At 40.6% G+C, this 20678-nt stretch overlaps 1 protein-coding gene across 5 annotated transcripts in view; it reads left to right on the top strand.

Moving 5' to 3' along the window:
- The window catches only part of PPP1R1C (protein phosphatase 1 regulatory inhibitor subunit 1C), an 88972-nt gene that overhangs the window by 36923 nt on the left and 31371 nt on the right, over positions 1-20678 (top strand). For 2 of the 5 annotated variants that reach the window (XM_024114786.3, XM_024114787.3), the window contains exons 3-4: positions 5260-5297; positions 8854-8914. In XM_024114786.3, coding sequence (XP_023970554.1) covers positions 5260-5297; positions 8854-8914 — 99 coding nt within the window. Of the gene's footprint in view, positions 1-331; positions 673-5259; positions 5298-8853; positions 8926-20678 lie in introns of those variants that run through there. The other 3 variants (XM_065561931.1, XM_024114788.3, XM_042860658.2) reach the window with 3 other exon arrangements.

A 20678-nucleotide genomic window follows, 5' to 3' on the forward strand; every position in this document is an offset into this window, starting at 1 on the left:
ACAAAACAAAACAAAATTCAGCCCAAAAGTGAAAGGTTTTGTTTTTCAGCCTAAAAGTGCTTTATTTTCCACTTCGTTTCACTCTTTCACGCCTTTCCTTTTTCTAATGGGAAAAGGGTGTTGAAATTAAAAAAGTAAGAGAGTACGATTTTAATCTCCAAAGTAAAACAAATGAACCCAACCAAAATTAAATGAAAATTTTTGAAATATGAAAATTTTTCACTGGGGGTGAACTAGTGAAACCAGCTCAACTCCTGAGTCCCTGTCCAGTGTCATAATAGCAAATTTATCCTTCCTCTCTGCTATTTTATAAACAGTTGGGCTGCCCAGGCTGAACCCAGGGCAGAAATTGATCCTTTGTTGTACAGGAATATTGCAAGGGGCAAGGTTGCTGGGAGAGTCTAGTGTGACCCAATTGTGCCTCCTAGTGGAGTAGAGTGAACTGCAGGGTTTTTTCTGAGCACACACACACATTTCTCAGCAATTGTACCTGCCACTCACTGAGCTTTTTCTGTGCTGGCAACTGCTCTCTGCAACCTGTTCTGCCTTCCCTGTGCCCAACTGAAAACTGGAGCAGAGGTTTTTATTTGTTCTTACGACTGGAGGAGGAAGCAGATTACTTAGTCTGACGAGATATGATTTTGCAGGATGACTCCATTGGGAAGCCCACTGGTGAGATCAGAGGCCAAGTCATTTAAAATATGTCACCTTGTGCCCTGCACAGTTGCCATGAGTGCATTTAAGTCTATCCGATGGGAGAAGAAGGAAGGGAGGCAGATGTGTAATGCTCATGTTTCCTGTCTCCATTCTCATTCTAAAGAGACCACATTGCTCTCTGCACAATATGGTCATATTTCTTTGCAAAACTAATAGGGATTTGCTGGGAAACTGATAATCAAATAGAGCTGTGGTCGTTCTGACTGCCACCCAGAGCATGGCCAGCTTCTGACTTCTTTTATAACAGGGTGACTCTGGTGTAACTCAACTAACTGCATGCTGATGTGGGTATGAGGATATGTCTGTGCTAACAAGCATTATAAATTGATCTGCACTGAAGACTTTCAGTAAAAGAATGTGTCTCCCTCCATTTTGCAGAAATGTCACTGGGCCAAATCTTGCACCTTTCCCTCAAATGCCAGTGAAAGTGAGTGGGAGTTTGCAATGAGCAAGACTCTGATCCTGAAATGGGATCTGGGCAGCCAGACTCCTGTATCTGGCTGGACCTCCCTTGATTTCAATGGAGCTCCACAAAGTGCAGAGATCTACCTCCATGAATTTCACTTCAGGATCAGGCCTCATGTAAGACTGTTATTTATGTAGATAGACTGATAAAAGTGCCCATCCCAGGGCTTCAGGATTGAGCCCTGGGTTTATAAAAATGGAACACTGCTCTTTCTGAAACCACTGAGCAAAGTGAAGCCCTATATTTGAAGTCTTTGTTTACTCTGCCAGAGACTGAGCTTTACTTAATTCACATGGATTTAGAATCCCTTGAGCTTCAAATGTTATTAAGAGTCGACAAACTTTTCCCACCTTTCTTCAGCACAGGTGTGGTAAAATCAAATCAAACCTTCACCACTAATTTCGAGTGCATCTGCTTTAAAATATCTTGGGTACATACAAGTCTGTTCCCAGCTATCCAAATCCATTTCTAATATGCCACATTAAAATCCAGTATGGAAAAATGCCATATGTTCAGATTTAAAATGTAATAAAATGATGTATAGTTGTATGATGGAAGAACATGGAGTGATACAAAAAATACTTACAAATAACAGAGTGTGATGAAATCTGTAAGGGAAATTATAGCAGGTGTAAATAGCCTGAATTTCAATTCATAAAAGTCTGGCCAAAATAATTTTCATTCTTAATGAGGTAATTGTCAGGGTATTAAATGTGAGTCCAAATAAATGTCTCTTTTTCTGTATAATCATAACAGACCTTGGGTGCAATCCTGGCCCCACTGTAGTTTTGTCATTAACCTCAGTGGGACCAGGATTTCTCCTTTCATTATTAATCAGCTCCAATATTTATGACTTGTTTTAAATCATTCCTTGAACTCTCTCAAGGGGAGATAGCACCCAAAGAGCAATTTAGTAATGATATCAAGCTACCCACTCTTAACTGAGTTCATGGGGATTTAGCAATTAATACCAAGTCACCATAACAACCCACAATATATTGAATTCTGTCATTCACTTGGCTTTTTATTAAGGAGACAGAGATGCCTGGTTCAGTTAGTTCACAAAGATCATACTCTTCCCCTTCCTGCTTGCCTTTTCTTCCATTTCTCTAATGACTCGGGTCTTTTCTGTATGGGGGAATTTCCTGACAGGACTATACCAGCATAATTGTACCACTATAGTTACACCAGTAAAATTCACCATGTAGACACTCTTAATCGGGACGACAAGTGCCTTCTTCCCAATACCGCTTCTACTGCTTTCAAAGCAACACAAGCTAACTCAGAAAAAGGCACTCATTCTTAAATCAACTGTCTCCATGTAGGTATAACTATAGCACTATAATTACACGGGTATACTTCTGCTGGTTAATTTCCCCATGTAGATAGCCCTCAGTTGTTAGTTCACTCCACTTCACTCTCCACTCTTTGCTGTTCTTTCTCACCAAAAAAATCCATCCTTTCACCCCTGGCTCACTCTCACTGTCCACTTCCTCTGCTCCTAGTGTCATGCAGCTGAACACATTTGTGGGAAATCCAAACACAATGTGGACATCAGGCTGCATGTTGACCAGGCCTTATCCGCTCGTCCCTCTACTACCTCTACTATACATTTGTTTTCCCCTTCTTCAGATCTTCCGTATTCCTTGCCAAACAGCTCCATTTCTCCAGCTGCATTGATTCTTTCACCCACAACTCCAGCCTCTTTCCTATACCTTCAGCATCCCCATAATATCTTCTGCCCCATCCTTCCTCTCTGAGTACAATCTCACTGACTGAGATTGACCAGATCCATTGTAACTTCTCTCCCCCCCGCCCCTTTTTTCTCCCTTACACAAGGGCTAAAGTTTATGGTCTACTCTCTTCCACCAAACTGTCCATCTGTCCCATTGATCTCAACTCCTCCTGGCAACTAATCTCCATCACCACTGCCTCTCCAACCATCGCTCCCTCTTCTTTCTTCCCTTCACCTCTCAACTCATTGAATGCACTGTTTGTAACTGCTGCTCCAAGCCTGTCTCCTTTAGCTCTAAGCTGGATCACCTCCTTTCTGTTTCCTGATCTCCCCACTCTACTGAAATTGCAAACACAATCAGTCATATGATTTCAGTGACTTAATTAAAAAATAATTGAATGGATTTTGTTCATTCCCAGATTTTCACAGAGGTGCAATGCTGGATATTTGGTGCTGATTGCATTAGAGCAACTTAAGTGGCTTTTTCTAAACCCACACATGGTCAAATCCTGTTCATGTTTCTGACTTCAGTGTAAGTGCTACTGTGAGTAAGGTGAACAGGCTGGTTTAGCAGCAATGTCCATTGCTGATAGGTGTAATGTGACCCTGCTGAAAAGAACGGCAAAACTGCAGGCTCTGTTGAGTAGAGCTGTGCAACCTTAAGTAATGAAACTTGAAACCAGACAAAATTTTACTGATTGCAGGTTTTGTTCCCAGCCCAAGGTTCAGCTCAAGTTTTGTTGCGAAATTCACAATCCTGAGCAGATTTAAGATGGAATGTCACCAAACTCAGCTTTCACTGACCTTTGTTCTGAGCTTTGGATTAATTCAAACTCCAGCTCAAAATGAAACATGGGGTCCTGATCATGAAAATCCTTGACACTCTCAATTCCCATTGAAATCAAATGTCTCTCTTACCCACATTAATGATTTCCTATTTAGTGATTCAATCTTTAGCTCTCCAAGTGCTTTACGAAGAAGTGTAAATATCACTATCCCCATTTTATAGATAGTTAACTGAAAAATAACTTACCCAGGTCACACAACCGGCCAATGGCAGGAACAGGCCCCATGACTCTAAGCCTAGCACCCTATCTGCTGGCCCAAGGCTGCCCCCTTCTTTAGTAATGAACTCTAATATTTAGGGCCTGTTTTAATTCACCCTTTATACAGTGGAATATCAGTACTTTTAATGCATGTCTTATGCAGTCATATGTGGAGGAATTGCAATTAATCAGTTAATGTTTGTGCGGTTCTCAGATACCAAAGAGATGAGCACCATAGAAAACACTACAAATAAATTAATTAAATATATTCTTCCTGGCTCTGATACAATAATCTCTCTCTCACTGGACCCTATTTTCTCTTCAGGTATGCATGCACAAATTCACCAAACTTTAGTGGGAAGTGCACAGGGGCATCTTAGGATGGAAGATCTTAGGGTGGGGCCCATGTGTCATTTTGGTGAGAGATTTGTTGCACTATATTTTAATGTCACTTTATTTTAGAGCTCTATAATTATGTGGCATCAAAGGTCTTGCCCAGTAGATAGTGTAGTAATTGGCGAATCATCCTTGAGGATTGACGACTTACTTTTTGACCAATTGATTGCAACTAGGTGTTAGGATGCAATTGACCTCCTATCCCAGGCACAGCATTGTACAGTGTAACAGATAAATTATAGGAGGTATTTACTTTCTTTAGAAGTACTAAATTTAGGTCATTGATGGAGACAGTGTATACCATGTAAATTAACCAACAGCACTATGTAATAACAAGAAACACTCTGTGGTCACTTCTGACCCTAAACCAGTGTGCTATCATGAAACTTTTAAACTGTAAATTTAGAAATAATTATATTTAGAATTGCTAATTTTATGTATAATTATATGGTACTCTTCAGTGATGTCATTTTGCTGTTATATTAACAATTTAACAGCTTGTAGCTGGTATGAATGATTATTAATTAATTTCTATTTGTACCCATAAACTACTAGGTGTTTTGCAAACATAAAAGAAGGTGAAGTTCCTGTCCCAAGGGCTTGCAATCTAAGGGACAGATTTTCAAAAGAGCTCATCATCGCCTATTGTTCTGAACAGGAGCTGTTGAGTGCCGAGTACTTCTGGAAATCTGGCCAAAGCACTTATATGTTTAGAGGGTGTTGATCTCTTTGACCTACAGGACAGACAAAGGCTAGGTGAAACTTGTAAATCAGTGGAGTTATTCCTTATTTACAGTGGAAATACTATTGAGATCAGAATACAGTCCACAATATTTACCCTGGAAAAAACAAGTTTTTGGTACTCCCTTTTCTCTAATTGAATCTTTTCCCTTTTATAGAAATAGATGAGAAGAGAAAGAACAACTCACAAGGAGAAGTAAGTTAGTTACATTTTTTGAATAGTGGGCTATTGTTTAACAACCATTTTGAAATATATTAATTCTTGTTTTGCTGGTTTATACAATTGTTTATATTATCCGGCTTCCGTAACTGACACAGCTTTTAATGGATGAAGCTTCTAGATAAATGGCTTTGTACAAATACCTGTTGCTCCTTTAGTTCTGGTCAATTTCTCCATTAGTCTCTATTCAGGTTAATGAGCACAACAAACGTCATTCAGTAGTACAGGGGAGATTAGGGATTGCAAGCTTCCTTTCTAATTCTGTATGAAGGCCAGAACTAGTGCTCACTGAAATCAATTAATCTTTCCATTGACTTCAGTGGACGTTAGCTCAAGTATTACGTTTGCAATGAAGTCTAAGGTTAGTTCCCCCAGTCCCATATCTCTCTCCCCAAACTCTCCCACCTCCCTTCAATCTCTTTCTCTTGTTCTGGTGTTTTAAGGAGGCAAGCACTGCTTTAAATAGCAATGGGCAGTATTGTTTCAGACTTAGATCCAAATACAGACTTCTGAAGCCTTGCTGTGGTGAGGATCAACGGCATGTCACACACTGAGTGTCAATAGCTCTCTTTGAATACAACAAATGTTTTATTCATAAACAGCATCTTTCCATCCGTTATGATACAATAGGATAATAGTATTGGCCATATTTATGTGAAAGTGTTTTTCCTAAGAGCCAACTTAAATTAATGTCTGTTGAAAGACTAGATCTGTTAGAAAATACACTGACAGTGTACTAATCTCAAACACGCAGAGAAACATAAAGAGGCCTTTCAAGTGAATATTTAAGAAAATGATGAATTTCCATTGCATCACTATGATAAAATACAATAGGAAATTGATAAGATGAAAGAATAGTTCTCTTAGGCCTTGTCTACCCCGTTTTTGTACCTCTATAATTGTTTTGGTCAGTGATGTGACATTTTATGAAACTATTATACCTTGTACAACTCCTAATATAGATGTAGTTATGCCATTTAAAGGGGGCTTATACCAGTATAGCTTAGTCCCCTTCCCATACAGAATAAAATAGATGGTTATAGACACTTTTATACCTGTATAATTACATCCACACAATAGCTTTAGCTATTCAGGTATAGTTACATATTAGTTAGATACTGGTATAGTACAACCTTTGAGTGTAGACAAGGCCTTAGTGTTGTACCAAACTTAAATGTGTCAGCAGAATTCCCTTACATCAAGCCCAACTAAAAGCATATAATTTGAATGTTTAAACTATTTATTATTTTAGGAGAGTTTCAATAAGAACATAAGAACAGCCATACTGGGTCAGACCAATGGTCCTTCTAGCCCAGTATCCTGTCTTCCAACAGTGGCCAATGCCAGATGATTCAGAAGGGATGAACAAAATAGGACAACTATTGAGTGAGCCATCCCCTGTTGTCCAGTCCCAGCTTCTAGCAGTCAGAGGCTTAAGGAAATCCAAAGCATGGGATTGCATCCCTGATTTTCTTGGCTAATAGCCATTGCTGGACCTATCCTCCATTAACTTATCTAATTATTTTTTTAATCCAGTTATACTTTTATCCTTCACAACATTCCCGGCAATGAGTTTGACTGTGCATTGTGTGAAGAAATACTTTCTTTTGTTTGTTTTAAATCTGCTGCCTAATAATTTCATTGCATGACCTCTGATTCTTGTGTTATGTGAAGGGGTAAATAATACTTCCTTATGCATTTTCTTCACTACATTCATGATTTTAGAGACATCTATCATATTGCCCCTTAGTTGTCTTTTTTCCAAGATGAAGAGTCCCAATCTTTTAAATTTCTCCTCATATGGAAGTTGTTCCATACCCCTAATCATTTTTGTTGCCCTTCTCTGTACCTTTTCCAATTCTAATATATCTTTTTTGAGATGATACAACCAGAATTGCACACAGTATTCAAGATGTGGACATACCATGGATTTATATGGTGGCATTATCATATTTACTGTGTTTTTATCTATCCCTTTCCTAAAGGTTCCTATCATACTGTTAGATTTTTTTACTTCCACTGCACATTGAGTGGATGTTTTCAGAGAACTATCCAAAATGACTCCAAGATATTTCTTGAGGGGTAACAGCTAATTTGGACCCCATCATTCTGTATGTATAATTGGGATTATATTTTCCAATGTGCATTACTTTGCATTTCTCAACACAGAATTTCATCTGCCATTTTGTTGCCCAGTCACCCAGTGACAATCAGTTGGAAAAAAAGAGGTCTCGACAGTTTGATTGTGCACTTTTATGAATGTCAGTATTTCTTTAATTATTCTAGAATTGAACATGTGAAAATTACTTTTTTGGAGGCTTTTTTCTTTTGGATTATCACTTCTACTATCTATTTATTTATTTGGTTGCACTATGTCTTTTACTGAATGATGATGAAAATAAACCTTTCATTCTTTCAATTCATGTAAATTTATATTTCCCATATGGGTAGCAATTTTATATGGAATGTTAGTTGTATACGATACTTTATTTTAATGCTGAAAAACACTTCTTTATATCCAGGCTTGTTTTAAAACAAAGTTGGGCTTATTTTACGCAAGAACCAAAAGAACTGCCTGAGGCCTTGTCTATACTACCGGGGTAAGTTGACCCAAGTTATGTGGCGTAGGCCGACTTACCGCAGTGTCTACACCATGTTGTGTAGACCGAAGGTGCTCTCCCATCAACTTCCCTTATTCTTCTCATAGAGATGGAGTACTGGAGTCGACCAGAGAGTGCTCTGCCATTGATTTAGTGGGTCTTCATTAGACCCGCTAAATCAACGCCCGCTGCATCAATTGCAGCAGTGCCAGTCGGTAAGTGTAGACAAGGTCTTAGACACAACTCTTTGTATCTAATCATGGCTTTTCATATAGGTAGGTGGCATCCCAGGAACTGGGATCTGATTCATACAACATGCCTTCTTTATGAAGAACTCTTACCATTGATACAGTTACCTTTGTGAATTCTGAGCAATTGTACGGTGTAAAGGTGCTTTAGTTCTGGATAGCAACAAAGGCTACAAAGTTTGTAGATGTAGGTGGGTATGTATTCAGATTCTGGAGGTTACTTCAGACCCATATCTACTGTAGGGTTGGCTGCGATCAGGTGAAAGGGGAACAATATATATTCCACAAGGCAAGAAAAGTGTTCCCAAAATTGCAAATCTCCCAGTTTGTTTTCCAAGTAACATGGATATTTCTCTATTAGAAGTGCAAATGCCTTATTCAAGAGGGCGTGCTACATGAAATATTACTGTAACACACGTGAAGCATATCCGGAATAATCACACCACCATATTAAATAATAATTGTCTGGACTGTCTACCACTGACTGAAGCAGAACTAATAGGAACTCAGAGGGAAAACAGGGCTATGTGAACAATACAAGCCATGTTGGGAAAAGAGGCAATGTAGAAAGACTGAATAACTGATAACTAGCAGACTTGATTCCCCCCACCTCCCCAGGAAATGGTCTGACATGGTTTGACACTTTCCTTCTATGTTTATTTAACCTCTTTCTCTTATTCCTAGTCACAGAATGCCTCCCCTAAGCAGAGGAAGCAGAGTGTGTACGCTCCTCCTGCCATCAAAGGTACTGTTCAGGTACTGTTTCTTGTTATGCTAATGCATGTTTTGTTTCTGCCCACTGATTTTCCACCATCTCTCTAGAATAAAAATCAACAACTAGATAAACAATGAGTACATTTGCCCATGGATAACTCAACCCAGGAATGGTTGGTTGCTTTAATTCTTATCTACCTGTGCATCTTATCTATGCATTTTCATACTTTGAATTAATTTCCCTCCACTTTTTCCTCTTGAGGTATCCTAGCAGCACTGGTATAAAGCAGTCATTACTTCTCAACTTCTAAATGCTATCACCAGCCTGTGGTAACACGTGCTTAGATCCCAATCGTTCAGACCAGTACTTATGCTTTAAATGGAACTACTTGCATGAGTAAGTGTTTGCAGGATCTGGCTCATACAGTTCACTCATTCTTATTTAGAGCATTCCTTGGTGTTGTATCTTGCCTTTTGGGCATCTGCTAAAAGGATGGAAGGCCAAAGCTGCACACTGACGATCTGATCCTATGAGGTATAGAGCTCTTAGGCTGATATCATGAGGAATTGAGAATTCTCAGCATCTCCTGGGAGGGGGTTGGCCCAGATTCTCTAATATATTTAGGTGTCTAACTCCCATTGATTTCAAGTGAAGTTAACCCTAAATACCTTTAAGGATCTAGTCCTTAGAGATTTTCAGAATTTGGACCTGAATATGAGCAACAGGAGTGGAAGTAGTGATCAGGACTCGTGAACTTAGCCATGGTTTCTGAAATGATGCTGAACAGTGTTTGTCCTTGGCCACATTTGCAGCTAAGTATGTTCAGAACTCACTTTCACCTTTGATTGACACTTATTGCCAGCACTGGGTCATTTTCATAGTGCAGGCAAGGGTCCATTCTTGCAAGGTAGAAAATGTCTCCTGCCAGGTGCTGAGTGTCCTCAACTACTATTGCTTCTAATAAATGTAAGTGATCACATAGTAAAGAAGTAGAATGACTTTAAGTTAGCACTATTTCCTATAAAGCTACTAAATAATTATGAAATACCCCATACTATAATATGGTAGTTTAGCCTATAACCCAGGTACACATAACTTGTTCCATAATTTGAAATCTCCAGCTCTGCTCACAGTAGTAGCTATAATGATATTACCCATGTGCATGGGAATTATGTACCACGTTGGGGGTAATTATTTACTGCTATGGTTAAAATTTCATTTACTGGATATTAGAAATATATTGCTCTATCCAATTATATTGATTCTCTAAAAGAAACAGTCTCGGTATGGGAATAATGTCTATTAACCTCACATTGTCTTGCTGTACACTAAGTTCAAACTAAAAGCTGTGTAAAAAAGTTCTGGGTGTATGCAAAAGTTCAATTTCTGTATTTCCTCATGATGATCTTGGTTGTCATAGGCCCACAAGCTTTAATATCCTCTTGGGGTATCAGGTTCATTTAGAAACTAGACTTGCTTACTCGTTCTTTAGGATAGATGTAGGAATGGCTAATTTCTATTGAGATCCTCACTGCAGAGTGACAGATTTTCTAGTTAAAAATTATACGGTTTTCTCTGAGGTAGAAGAGCTCACAGCTGGGCTGAAATGGTTTGTAAATAAAACAAAGCAAAACACCACACGGCCACAAAGTTATCCCTAGATACTACAGACCAGATACTGCTCCCAGTCACATCCCTGTGAACCTGAACAACTTATCAAGTAAATGAATTACTTTAATGTGAACCAAGAATCTTTTAGTTCATGCACCCAATGTTCAAACAGGGGAGTTACAGTGCAGCACTTTGGTGTGCACTGCTCTTCACACCTGAATAGTCCAAACAGTGGGGCAGCATAGAATCATAGAACCATGGGGATAGAAGGGACTGCAAGAGTCATCTAGTCTAACCTCCTCCCAAGATGCAGGATTTGTTGGGTCTCAACCATCCAAAGACAGATGGTTATTCAGCCTCCTTTTGAAAACCTCTACTGAAGGAACTTCCATGAACTCCCTGTTCCATGGTTCTATTGTTCTTACAGTTAGGAACTTTTTCCTGAGATTTAATCTACATCTGCTTTGCTGTACTTTGAACCCATTGCCTCTTGTCCTGCCCTCCGTGGCAACAATGAACAACTTTTCTCCATCTTTTTTATGGCAACCTTTCAAGTATTTGAATACTGCTATCATGTTCCCCCTTAATCACCTCTTTTCCAAACTCCTCTTTTCAAGTTCTTCAGCCTTTGCTCATATGGCTTGCATTCTGTCCCTTTGATCATCTTTGTTGCTTGCCTCTGGATCCTTTCAAGTTTCTTCACATCCTTTCTATATATTGGTGACCAAAATTAGCTGCGGCCTAACCAGTGCCAAGTAGAGCAGTACTATCACCTCCCGTGACTTGCACGCTATGCCTCTATTAATGCAACCTAAAATTGCATTTGCCTTTTTTTTTTTTTTTTTTTGCAACAGCATCGCACCGTTGACTCTTGTTGAGGTTGTGATCCACCACAACTCCCAGATCCTTCTCAGCAATGCTGCTGCCAAACCAGTTATCCCCCATTCTGTATTTGTGCATTTGGTTTTTTTTCCCCTAAGTGTAGCACCTTACATTTATATTTATTGAATTTCATTTTATTGTCTATAGCCCAACTCTCCAATTTATCAAGATCCCTTTGAATTTTAGCTCTATCCTCCAAAGTGTTTGCAACCTCCTCCCCCCGCTCCCCTGAGCTTTGTGTCATTTGCAAATTTGATCAGCATGCTCTCTATTCCTACATCCAGGTCATTAATAAAGATGTTAAATAACACCAGACCCAAAACAGATCCCTGTGCAACCCCACTTGAGACCTCCCTCCAATCTGATACCATTCCATTGATAGTTATTTGTTTGTGGTTGTTTAACCAATTATGTATCCATGTAATGGTAGTTCCACAGAGCCTGCATTTCTCCAGCTTACTTATCAGAATGTCATGTGAGACTATGTCAAAAGCCTTGCTAAAGTCCAAGTATATTAGGTCCACTGCATTCCCCCCATCCACCAAACCAGTTACTCTGTCAAAGATGGAAATCAAGCTGGTTTGGTATGATTTGTAAATCCATGCTGGCTGCTAATGATTACCCTTTCTTCATCCCAAATTGAATGTTTTATACATTGCTCTAATAGCTTCCCAGGTATTGAGGTCAGGCTGACTGGTCTTTACTTCCCCAACTCCTCCTTTCCCCCCTTTTTAAAGACGGGCACTCCATTAGGCCTTCTCCTTCCAGGACTTCTCCTGTCATACATGAGTTTGCAAATATTATTGCCGGTGGCTCTGAGATTTCTTCAGCTAATTCCTTCAGCACTCTGGGGTGAATAGCATCAGGCCCTGTTGACTTGAATTTGTTCAAATTAGTCAGACAATCTCTGATTTGTTGTTTTACTTATCCTGATCTGCATCCCTTCCTCTTTATTGCCTATGGTAACTTCACTAGTGATCCGGTCACGTATTATTTCTTGTGAGAAGACTGAAACAAAGTAGGCATTGAGCAGCTCTGCCTTCCTATCATCTTCTGTTACCAGCTCATCTTCTCCAGTGAGCAGCAGGCCTACACCATCAATGATCTTTCGTTTTTGTCTGACATATTTGTAGAACCCCTTCTTGTTGTGTCTAACATTTATTGCCAGCTGTAACTCATTCTTTGTCTTGGCTTTCCGGATTTTGTCCCAACACGCTTGCGTTATTCCCATGTATACTTCCTTGGTGACATGCCCCTCCTTCCATTTCCTGTATGTATCCCTTTAGGTTTTTAGATAGCTAAAAAGCTACTTTTGCAGCCAGATTGGCCTCCTGTGGCTCTTATCTTTCCTCTGCATAGGAATTGCTTGATGATGAGCCTCTAATATTACATCTTTTAGGAACTGCCAGCCCCTTCGACTCCTTTTCTTCCTAATTGGTCTTTCCATGCCTACTATTTCTGTGAGTTGGTTGAAATCCGCCTTTCTGAAGTCCAATGTCCTTGTTCTGCTGTTTCATGTCCTCTTTTCCATAGGATCTTGAATTCCATCAAATCATGATCACTTCCTCCCAAGTTCCTGACCACCTTCACATTTGCATTAATTTATCCCTGTTGGTCAACACCAGATCCAAAATGGATGACCCCCTGTTGTTTCCTCAACTTTCTGAATCAGAAAATTGTCCCCTACACAAGCTGAGAACTTGCAGCACAAATTATGCTTTGCTGTAATAGTCTTCCAACAGATATCGGAGAAGTTAAATTTCCCCATTAATACTAGCTTATGTGTGTTAGCTAATCTTGTTACCTGCTTTTGAATGCCCCATTCACTTCCTTTTCTTGATTTGGTGGTCTATAATAGACCTCCACCATAACAAGAACAGGAGTACTTGTGGCACCTTAGAGACTAACAAATTTATTAGAGCATAAGCTTTCGTGGACTGCAGTCCACTTCTTCGGATGCATATGAAGAAGTGGGCTGCAGTCCACGAAAGCTTATGCTCTAATAAATTTGTTAGTCTCTAAGGTGCCACAAGTACTCCTGTTCTTTTTGCAGATACAGATTAACACGGCTGCTACTCTGAAACCTCTCCACCATAACATCGCTACTACTATTTTCTCTTTTTATCCTCACCCTAAACTCTCAGTAGGTCTGCCACTCACTTCCTCTTGGACCTGAGAGCAAGTGTTTACATTCTTGACATACAGCATGATGCCTCCTCCTTTTTCCCCATACTTATCCTTCTGGAACAAACTATATCCCTCAGTGCTGGTACTTCAATCATGGAAGTAGTCATATTAAGTCATAATTGTCTTCATATACCATGACTATTTTACTGTCTTCTTGTTTTTCTTCTTGCCTCTTTAATGCAGTTGTGGTTCCTAGTCCCTTTTCCAGAATTTAGCCCCTTCCCCTTGACTTCATTGCTTGAGCCTAGATGCACATTGGATGGATTTTTGTCACCATCCTCCATAAGACCTAGTTTATAGCTCTTCTTATCAGGTTATCCAGACGATGTCCAAAGATGCCCTTCCCAGTATTTGATAGATGGATCCCATCCCAGCACAGTAATCCTCTTTCCTGGAACATTAGCTCATTGTTGAAGACACCAAAGCCCTCTCACCAATGCCACCTGTGTAGTCATGCTTTTACTTCCACGATTTAATAGTCCCTTCCCAGGCCTTTTCCTTCAACAGGGAGCATGGATGAGAATACCACTTGTGCCCCAAATTCTCCGTCTTCTCAGAACCATGTAATCTGTAGTGATCCGCTCAAGGTCATTCTTGGCAGTATTGTTGGTGCTCCTGTGGATAAGTAGGAAGCGGTAGTGGTATGAGGGCTTGATGAGGCTTGGCAGACTCTCCATCACATTCTGAATTCTAGCTCCAAGCAAGCAGCACACTTCTCAGGATTCCTGGTCCGGACGGCAGATTGATGACTCTGTCCCTCGTAGGAGGGAGTCCCTAACCACCACTACCTGTCTCCTCCTCTTGGGAGTGGTGGTCGTGGAACTCCCATTCCTAGGACAATGCATCCTATGCCATCCGGTTGACAGTCTCCTTCTGACCCCTAGCCTCAGATGACTCTTCCAAGGCACTCTCAGCAGTAGTACCTGTGCAGAGAGCCTGAATGCAGGTGCTTACGTCTATCTGTGTTGTGGGTATACTGATTCTCTTCTTCCTTCTTCTGGAGGTCATGTGCTGCCAATTTTCTTCCCAGTTCTTCAGTTCCCCCTGCACTACCCTCTCTGATTTTTTGGCACGCTCTACCCAGAGTACCAAATCCTGACTTCTGTCCAGGAAGTCTTCATTTTCTCTCATGCAACGCAGAGTCGAGACTTGAACCTCCAGTCCTTTAACCTTCTTCCAGTACAGAGACCTGCTTCGTACAGACCCTGTCGCTTCTATCCTCCAGGAGAAAGACAAACATGGCACATCCTGTGCAGGTCACAACAGCTAATCCCTCACTATCCATATTTTCTTCCTTGTAATGTATCAAGAGCCTGATCAGACAATGTATTTACTGTTCCCAAAAGCCTGAATTCAAATTCTCTGTGGAAACTCTCCTTAGGTGACCTCTCAGGCAAACTCCCTCTGTTTACTTCTCCTTCTGTTCGCTGCTCAGTAGGTTCACCATTGGCTGCCTTTTTATAAGGCTGCTGGCTCAAAGCAGTTGCCCCCGCTCAAAGCCTCCCTTGCTTCACACTTCAATCAACCACTCCAAGCCCATGTAGCCTAGATTACTCCAGATTTACAATGGTGTATATGATGACAAAATATGACCCAACTTGCTTAATATTTGCCACTAATAGGAAAACTCATAGGACACAAATCCATTCATGTCTTCCTCTGTTCATTTGTTATGACAACATGCATGTTATTTAGTATCGGCAAAGGGAGTAAAAAGCAAAGAAGTATAATAAAAATGGATATTGAAATACATAGGCCTATGAAAGGCAGAATTCTGTAAAGAGCTAGGAATAATTTAGATTGTTCTGTTTTAGAAGCTGTTAAAGATCCTTTTTAGCAACGTGTTGATAATATTAGGGCCCATAACTATAAATTACTCTCAAAACATTTGCACGTTTTGCTTTCCACTGGGACCAGTTTATTAATTTGTTCTCCAATTGACTTAGAAAATCTACTTCACAATGCAAAAGAGAATGAGATTTTGGATGCTGGACTACCCACAAAAGGCCGCTGGACACAGTCTGCTCTATATTCTCTATTGCTGTTATTAATGAATAATCTTGGGAGATGGGACAGGAATACATTCTGTACCTTCACATTCCGAGATGAGGATAGTAATAAATCTCAGTTCCTTCCCCAAGCCTTAAAATAGCACTACTACTGGAAAAGAGCAATAAACACTACCATTTGCTATATTGCACTGGCGTTTTAACATTGACTTCTCAGATAACCCCAAGCCCACAATAATTATGCAAACATATGAGTGCAAAGGCTGGAAGCACAGTGCAGCAGTAGACACTGAGGCACTGTGAGAAAGATATATTGTAATGGAGGGTAGGATTTATCTTGTGTCTTCAATAGAAAAGTGTCCTAAAGAAACAACAGAGAAGAACCCAAGAAGATTTATACTTAAGTCTGACTCAAGACCTCTAATTTGTTTCCTTGGGCTATTTTTTTTTTTGCAAGCCCCTCAGTGTATCTCTAGCAAGTTTCTTGAAATGAATATGAAATTCCAAGACAGAGAGAGATTACTAATGTACTGATTTCATGACATTTAATGGAGTGGGCATTTAGGGCTGCAGTTGAAGGGAGAGAAAACAAGAGTAAATTAAGTTGAGACAAGATGGATGAGGTAGTATCTTTTACTGGACCAACATCGGTTGGTGAGGGAGACACTAGCTTTCAAGCCACACATAGCTCTTCTTCAGGTTTGGGAAAGGTACTCCAAGTGCCACAGCTAAATGCAAAATGGAAAAGATTGTTTAGCAGATGTAGTTAACACATTTTTAGAGAACATTCAAGATGGTTAACACCTCTGAAGTCGTAGGACAAAAAGAGGGGTTAGTGGGTTACAGATTGTAGTAATAAGTCATAAATCCAGTGTCTCTGTTCAGTCCATCATTGTCACTGTCTAGCAGAGTTATTAATTTAAGCTTCCAGGCTTTGAAAGTATTCGGCAGGTTTCCTTTAAAGATGAGGACTGATAGGTCAGACACTGAGTGATCGCTTTGTGAAAAGACCAATAGAAATTGGTCTAATAAAAGATACTACCTCACCTACCTTGTCTCTCTGACATCCTGGGACTGCCACGGCTACAACTACACTGCATACAGTAAATTAAGTTGTCCTTTGTGATACCAAATTAAAACATATTGTTAATTTATTAGATTAAAAAGATGGTAAGCAAAAGGTACCTCAGGCAACAGTAACTTGTGATCAATAGGCCATGCAGCATCCTGGTTAAACTATAGCAGAAGTTGCAGGAGCCCAAAGGGCCCACCTATCAGTGCTGATGTGTTGGGATCATCATGGACTACATCCAGCTCATGACGGTTAAGTGGGGCCTCACTTGCTGCCTGCAGCAGGTACCTAAATTGCACTACACAGCTTTTCCAGTATGGCTTCTGTGGATTTTGGCTCTGTCCGGTTATTGGCTCCACTGTACCCACTGTAGTCTGTAAATTGCAACATGCTGGTTTGTGAGTTGTGACAAATTCCAAAATTATATGATGGTACAACTGACAGGTTCATTATTTGCAAATATTTGTGTATATTTTGGCTTCTTCTGGATATTTTTTCCTAAATGAAAGAGCATCAAAGAGCCTCTAGGGTAGGAAATAGCTGACTCATCCTAGGTTGTGAGGTTTTGTTTTTTGCTTTTTACTGGAATGCAGTATGATGGAAAAATCAATGTGAGTGCTATTGATTTAAGAAGATATCTGCAGAGTGAATCAGACAGCAGACCAGATAACAGTTCCGTACGCTATCCTCGTTAGTATTATATTACTGTGCTTAATGGACGTCAAGAGACATTTTCCATTTTGCTGTCGAAAATGTCTCTCTTTTTTTCGCCTCTCCTTTGACGGTTGCTAATTCAGTGCTAATACTGTAGTTTATATGTTTAGCAATTCAGACTCTGAAGACACTGTTCCTGTTGCACCAAATTGTGTTTTACCTGAATATTTTCAGCATGTTATAGTTTTACTTTATCTCGACACATCATTCTTTTGATATATCCACCACTTCCCCTTCCTAACTCATAATACTACCAATAATGAATAATATACTGCAAACAGGGAAGGGTGAAATTGTTTTGTCTAATTTCAAACCCACTCATAGCATGGGCCAAATCCTCAGATGACATAAATCAACATAGCTCCCTTGACTTCAGAAGACCTGTATGGATTTACACCTGATAAGGATCTGGTCCTCTGTGTTCAAAAGTCCACTGATTTTTTATTAATTATTATTGTTTACTGATTTATTTATTTATTAAATGTATTTGCCCAACTCCACTTACACTCCTGCCTATCTCCCCCAACCAGCACCCTCCCACACACCGCACACACCTCACTCACTCCTGGGCCCTCTTCTCCCCACTCTGCATGCTGCTCCCACTCTCTACACTCACATACACACCAGTCCTGATCCCCCCCACATCTACTCCCTTCATTCTTGAGCCCTGTCTGTTCACATCCGCAGGGTTGCATCTTCCTGTGATGAACAGGATACTGGCAGCCAGAGAGAGGGTTCTGGACTAAGTGGACCATAGGTCTGATCCAATATGGCAAAGTCACAGGGTGGCTGGCCCTTAAGAAGAGATGAGTCTCAGCCCCACCTGTGACATCACCAACTTTCCTTGACAGGTAGGAAAAGGCAGATGGTCATGTGACCCAATCAGGCCTCTGGGGTAGATAACGGAGATGCCTGGGAGAGACTTTGGGTGAAGCAGAGGACAGAGCTGGAGGACCCGCAGGAAGTAGGAAGGCAGGGGACACACTAGAGGGGACAGGTCAGGGGAGGAAGGACTGAGGTGGGGTGACCTGACCTCCAACCTGTGGAGGAAGGCTAGACGATCACACAAGAGCAGAGAAGCCCTCAAGCAAAGGATTTTATTATGAAGGTTTTGTTTTGAGTTTTGTTTCTTAAAAGACTGTGTTGCCAGTCTGGTTGGAACTGATGGAGGGCAATTTAAAGGGATTAAGGAGAAACTGAGCGCAAGCCCTGCGTAATTATGTAGCCAAGAGGGAAGGGATTGGGCCTTCCACCAGAAACTGGTATAACGATTCAATAAATTAGACCCTAGGTATCTTGTTTTAAATACTTTGGATTGTGGAAAGTCTCTGGGAGACCTAAGAGGGTGCTGAGGGTAGTGTGCCTGCACAGCTACCTCATGCCATGAGTGGTGCTCTGGAGATGGTGACCGTACTACAGGTAACCATGGGCCAGATTTTTAATAGTATTTAGGGGCCTAGCTCCTATTGAAATGTCCCTGTTTGGGTCCTGCTGGTCCCACTGAATGACCCAGTATTGCTTGGGTCCTGCTCCCCACATCTGCCAATCCACTCTTCTCCCTGTAGGATCTCACAGTATAGAAAAGCAAGGAAGGATCTTCATTTCCCTTTGGCATGGGCTCAGGGTCTGCCAGGAACCAAAAGGAGAGGAGAAGTATTGTTCTCCACCCCTCCCTGCCTCTCTAAATCCAAATCAGGGAGAGCTAAAGTGATCCAGGAGCTATATTGGGAGATCTAAATTTGCCCTTCCCAGGAAAGGGAAGCAAGTGGGAATGTGAGTCTTTAGGGTATCTTCACACTCCTGCCTGTGGGCAGAGGAAAGGGGGCCATTGGGAACCACATGGGACATTCTTCCTCCTCCTCTTGAACCACAGAGAAGTCATAGGTGGTAATGGTGTTCCCATATGGGTAGGGACGTCTGTGGGAAGAGACTTTAAGCTGCCAGTGCAGATGGCAGACTGCACTTACCCATGCAGTAATGCTCCCTTAGTGCATCTTACCAATGTAGAACGAAAAGAGCACATGTACAGTCTTAGGGCTGCTATGTGTGACTGCTCATCCCCACACCTGACTCTACACCCAGCTAGGCTTCCCTTTACCTAGAGAAATGGGTGTGGCTTTGTACGAGTCCTCCCCGAAAGGAAACCTGGGTTTAAATGACGGGAAATATTGTGTGAGGTGTTCACAAACCCCAGACTCACCAGAGTTCACCTATCTCTGTTATCTACAGTCTATCGTTATCAGTACTACCAGCCATTTAAACACCAAAAAGCCCTTCCATTCTACAAGATCCCAAAGCACTATACAGACTTCACCAACGATGGGTCAAATTATGGCTAACCTGTGTGGATATGCTAGAGGGTCAGGACAATAGGAATTCTTCATTTGCTCTGATGCTCCCGCCCAAGAAACTACCATAGGATCTGATCCAAAAGCAATTGAAGTCAATGCAAAAATTCCCACTAACTTCCGGATCAAGCCTATAGAGTTGCTCTTTTTGTTTGCTGAGTCATCATTGCCATTAGCCATCAACAACCCAAAATTAATCTCTTTACGCAGAGTCAGAAGGTGACTTTGGCTCCATTGTCCCTCTTTGAGTTTTATGGCAGCTCAGGTTTTATTCCTCTATACACAGCACTGGTTAGTGTGACAGGTTTTCATGGTTTCATTAAAAACTCCAGGAAAATAGTTGATTTAATTACCCCTTTTAATGTATTTTTGGTTTGCTTAGGAATAAAGGTATGTTCTAGAGATGGACCCAAGCTACTAGGTTTCTAACTGGATTGACTCTGAACTTTCTCAAAGCCATGGGATGTTTAGAGATAGGATTTTGGTTTGGCCTATTATAGATCTAGGATCCCTTTGTGACGTCTGGCATCAGAGCCATATTTGAACTCTTCCAGTTCAAGCGGTGTTCAGCAGAGCTGGTTGAAAACTTTTAGTCTAAACAGTTTTCCATAAGAAAATGCAGTTTTGATTAAACCCAAAAGACCCTGTGAAATTGTACTGATTTTTGACAAAATCTCAGTTTGAAAAAAAATCATCTGAAACATGTCAAAACACAACATTTCAGGAAGTTGGAAATGGAAACTTCTCCATTTCAAAATGGCTTTGTTAAAAAATTCACTTTATATACACACACACACACACACACACACACACACACACACACACACACATATATATATAAACTTCAAAAATGGTTGAAATCAAAACACATTTTGAATGTACTGATTAGAAACAATTTTTCCCTTTTGAATTTCTCTGCAAAAATTTTCAAAATTTTGGCATTTTTGTCCAGATTCAGGATTTTTTTAAAA

This window comes from Chrysemys picta, chromosome 11 (genome assembly GCF_011386835.1).
Source record: "Chrysemys picta bellii isolate R12L10 chromosome 11, ASM1138683v2, whole genome shotgun sequence".
NCBI lineage: Eukaryota > Metazoa > Chordata > Testudines > Emydidae > Chrysemys > Chrysemys picta.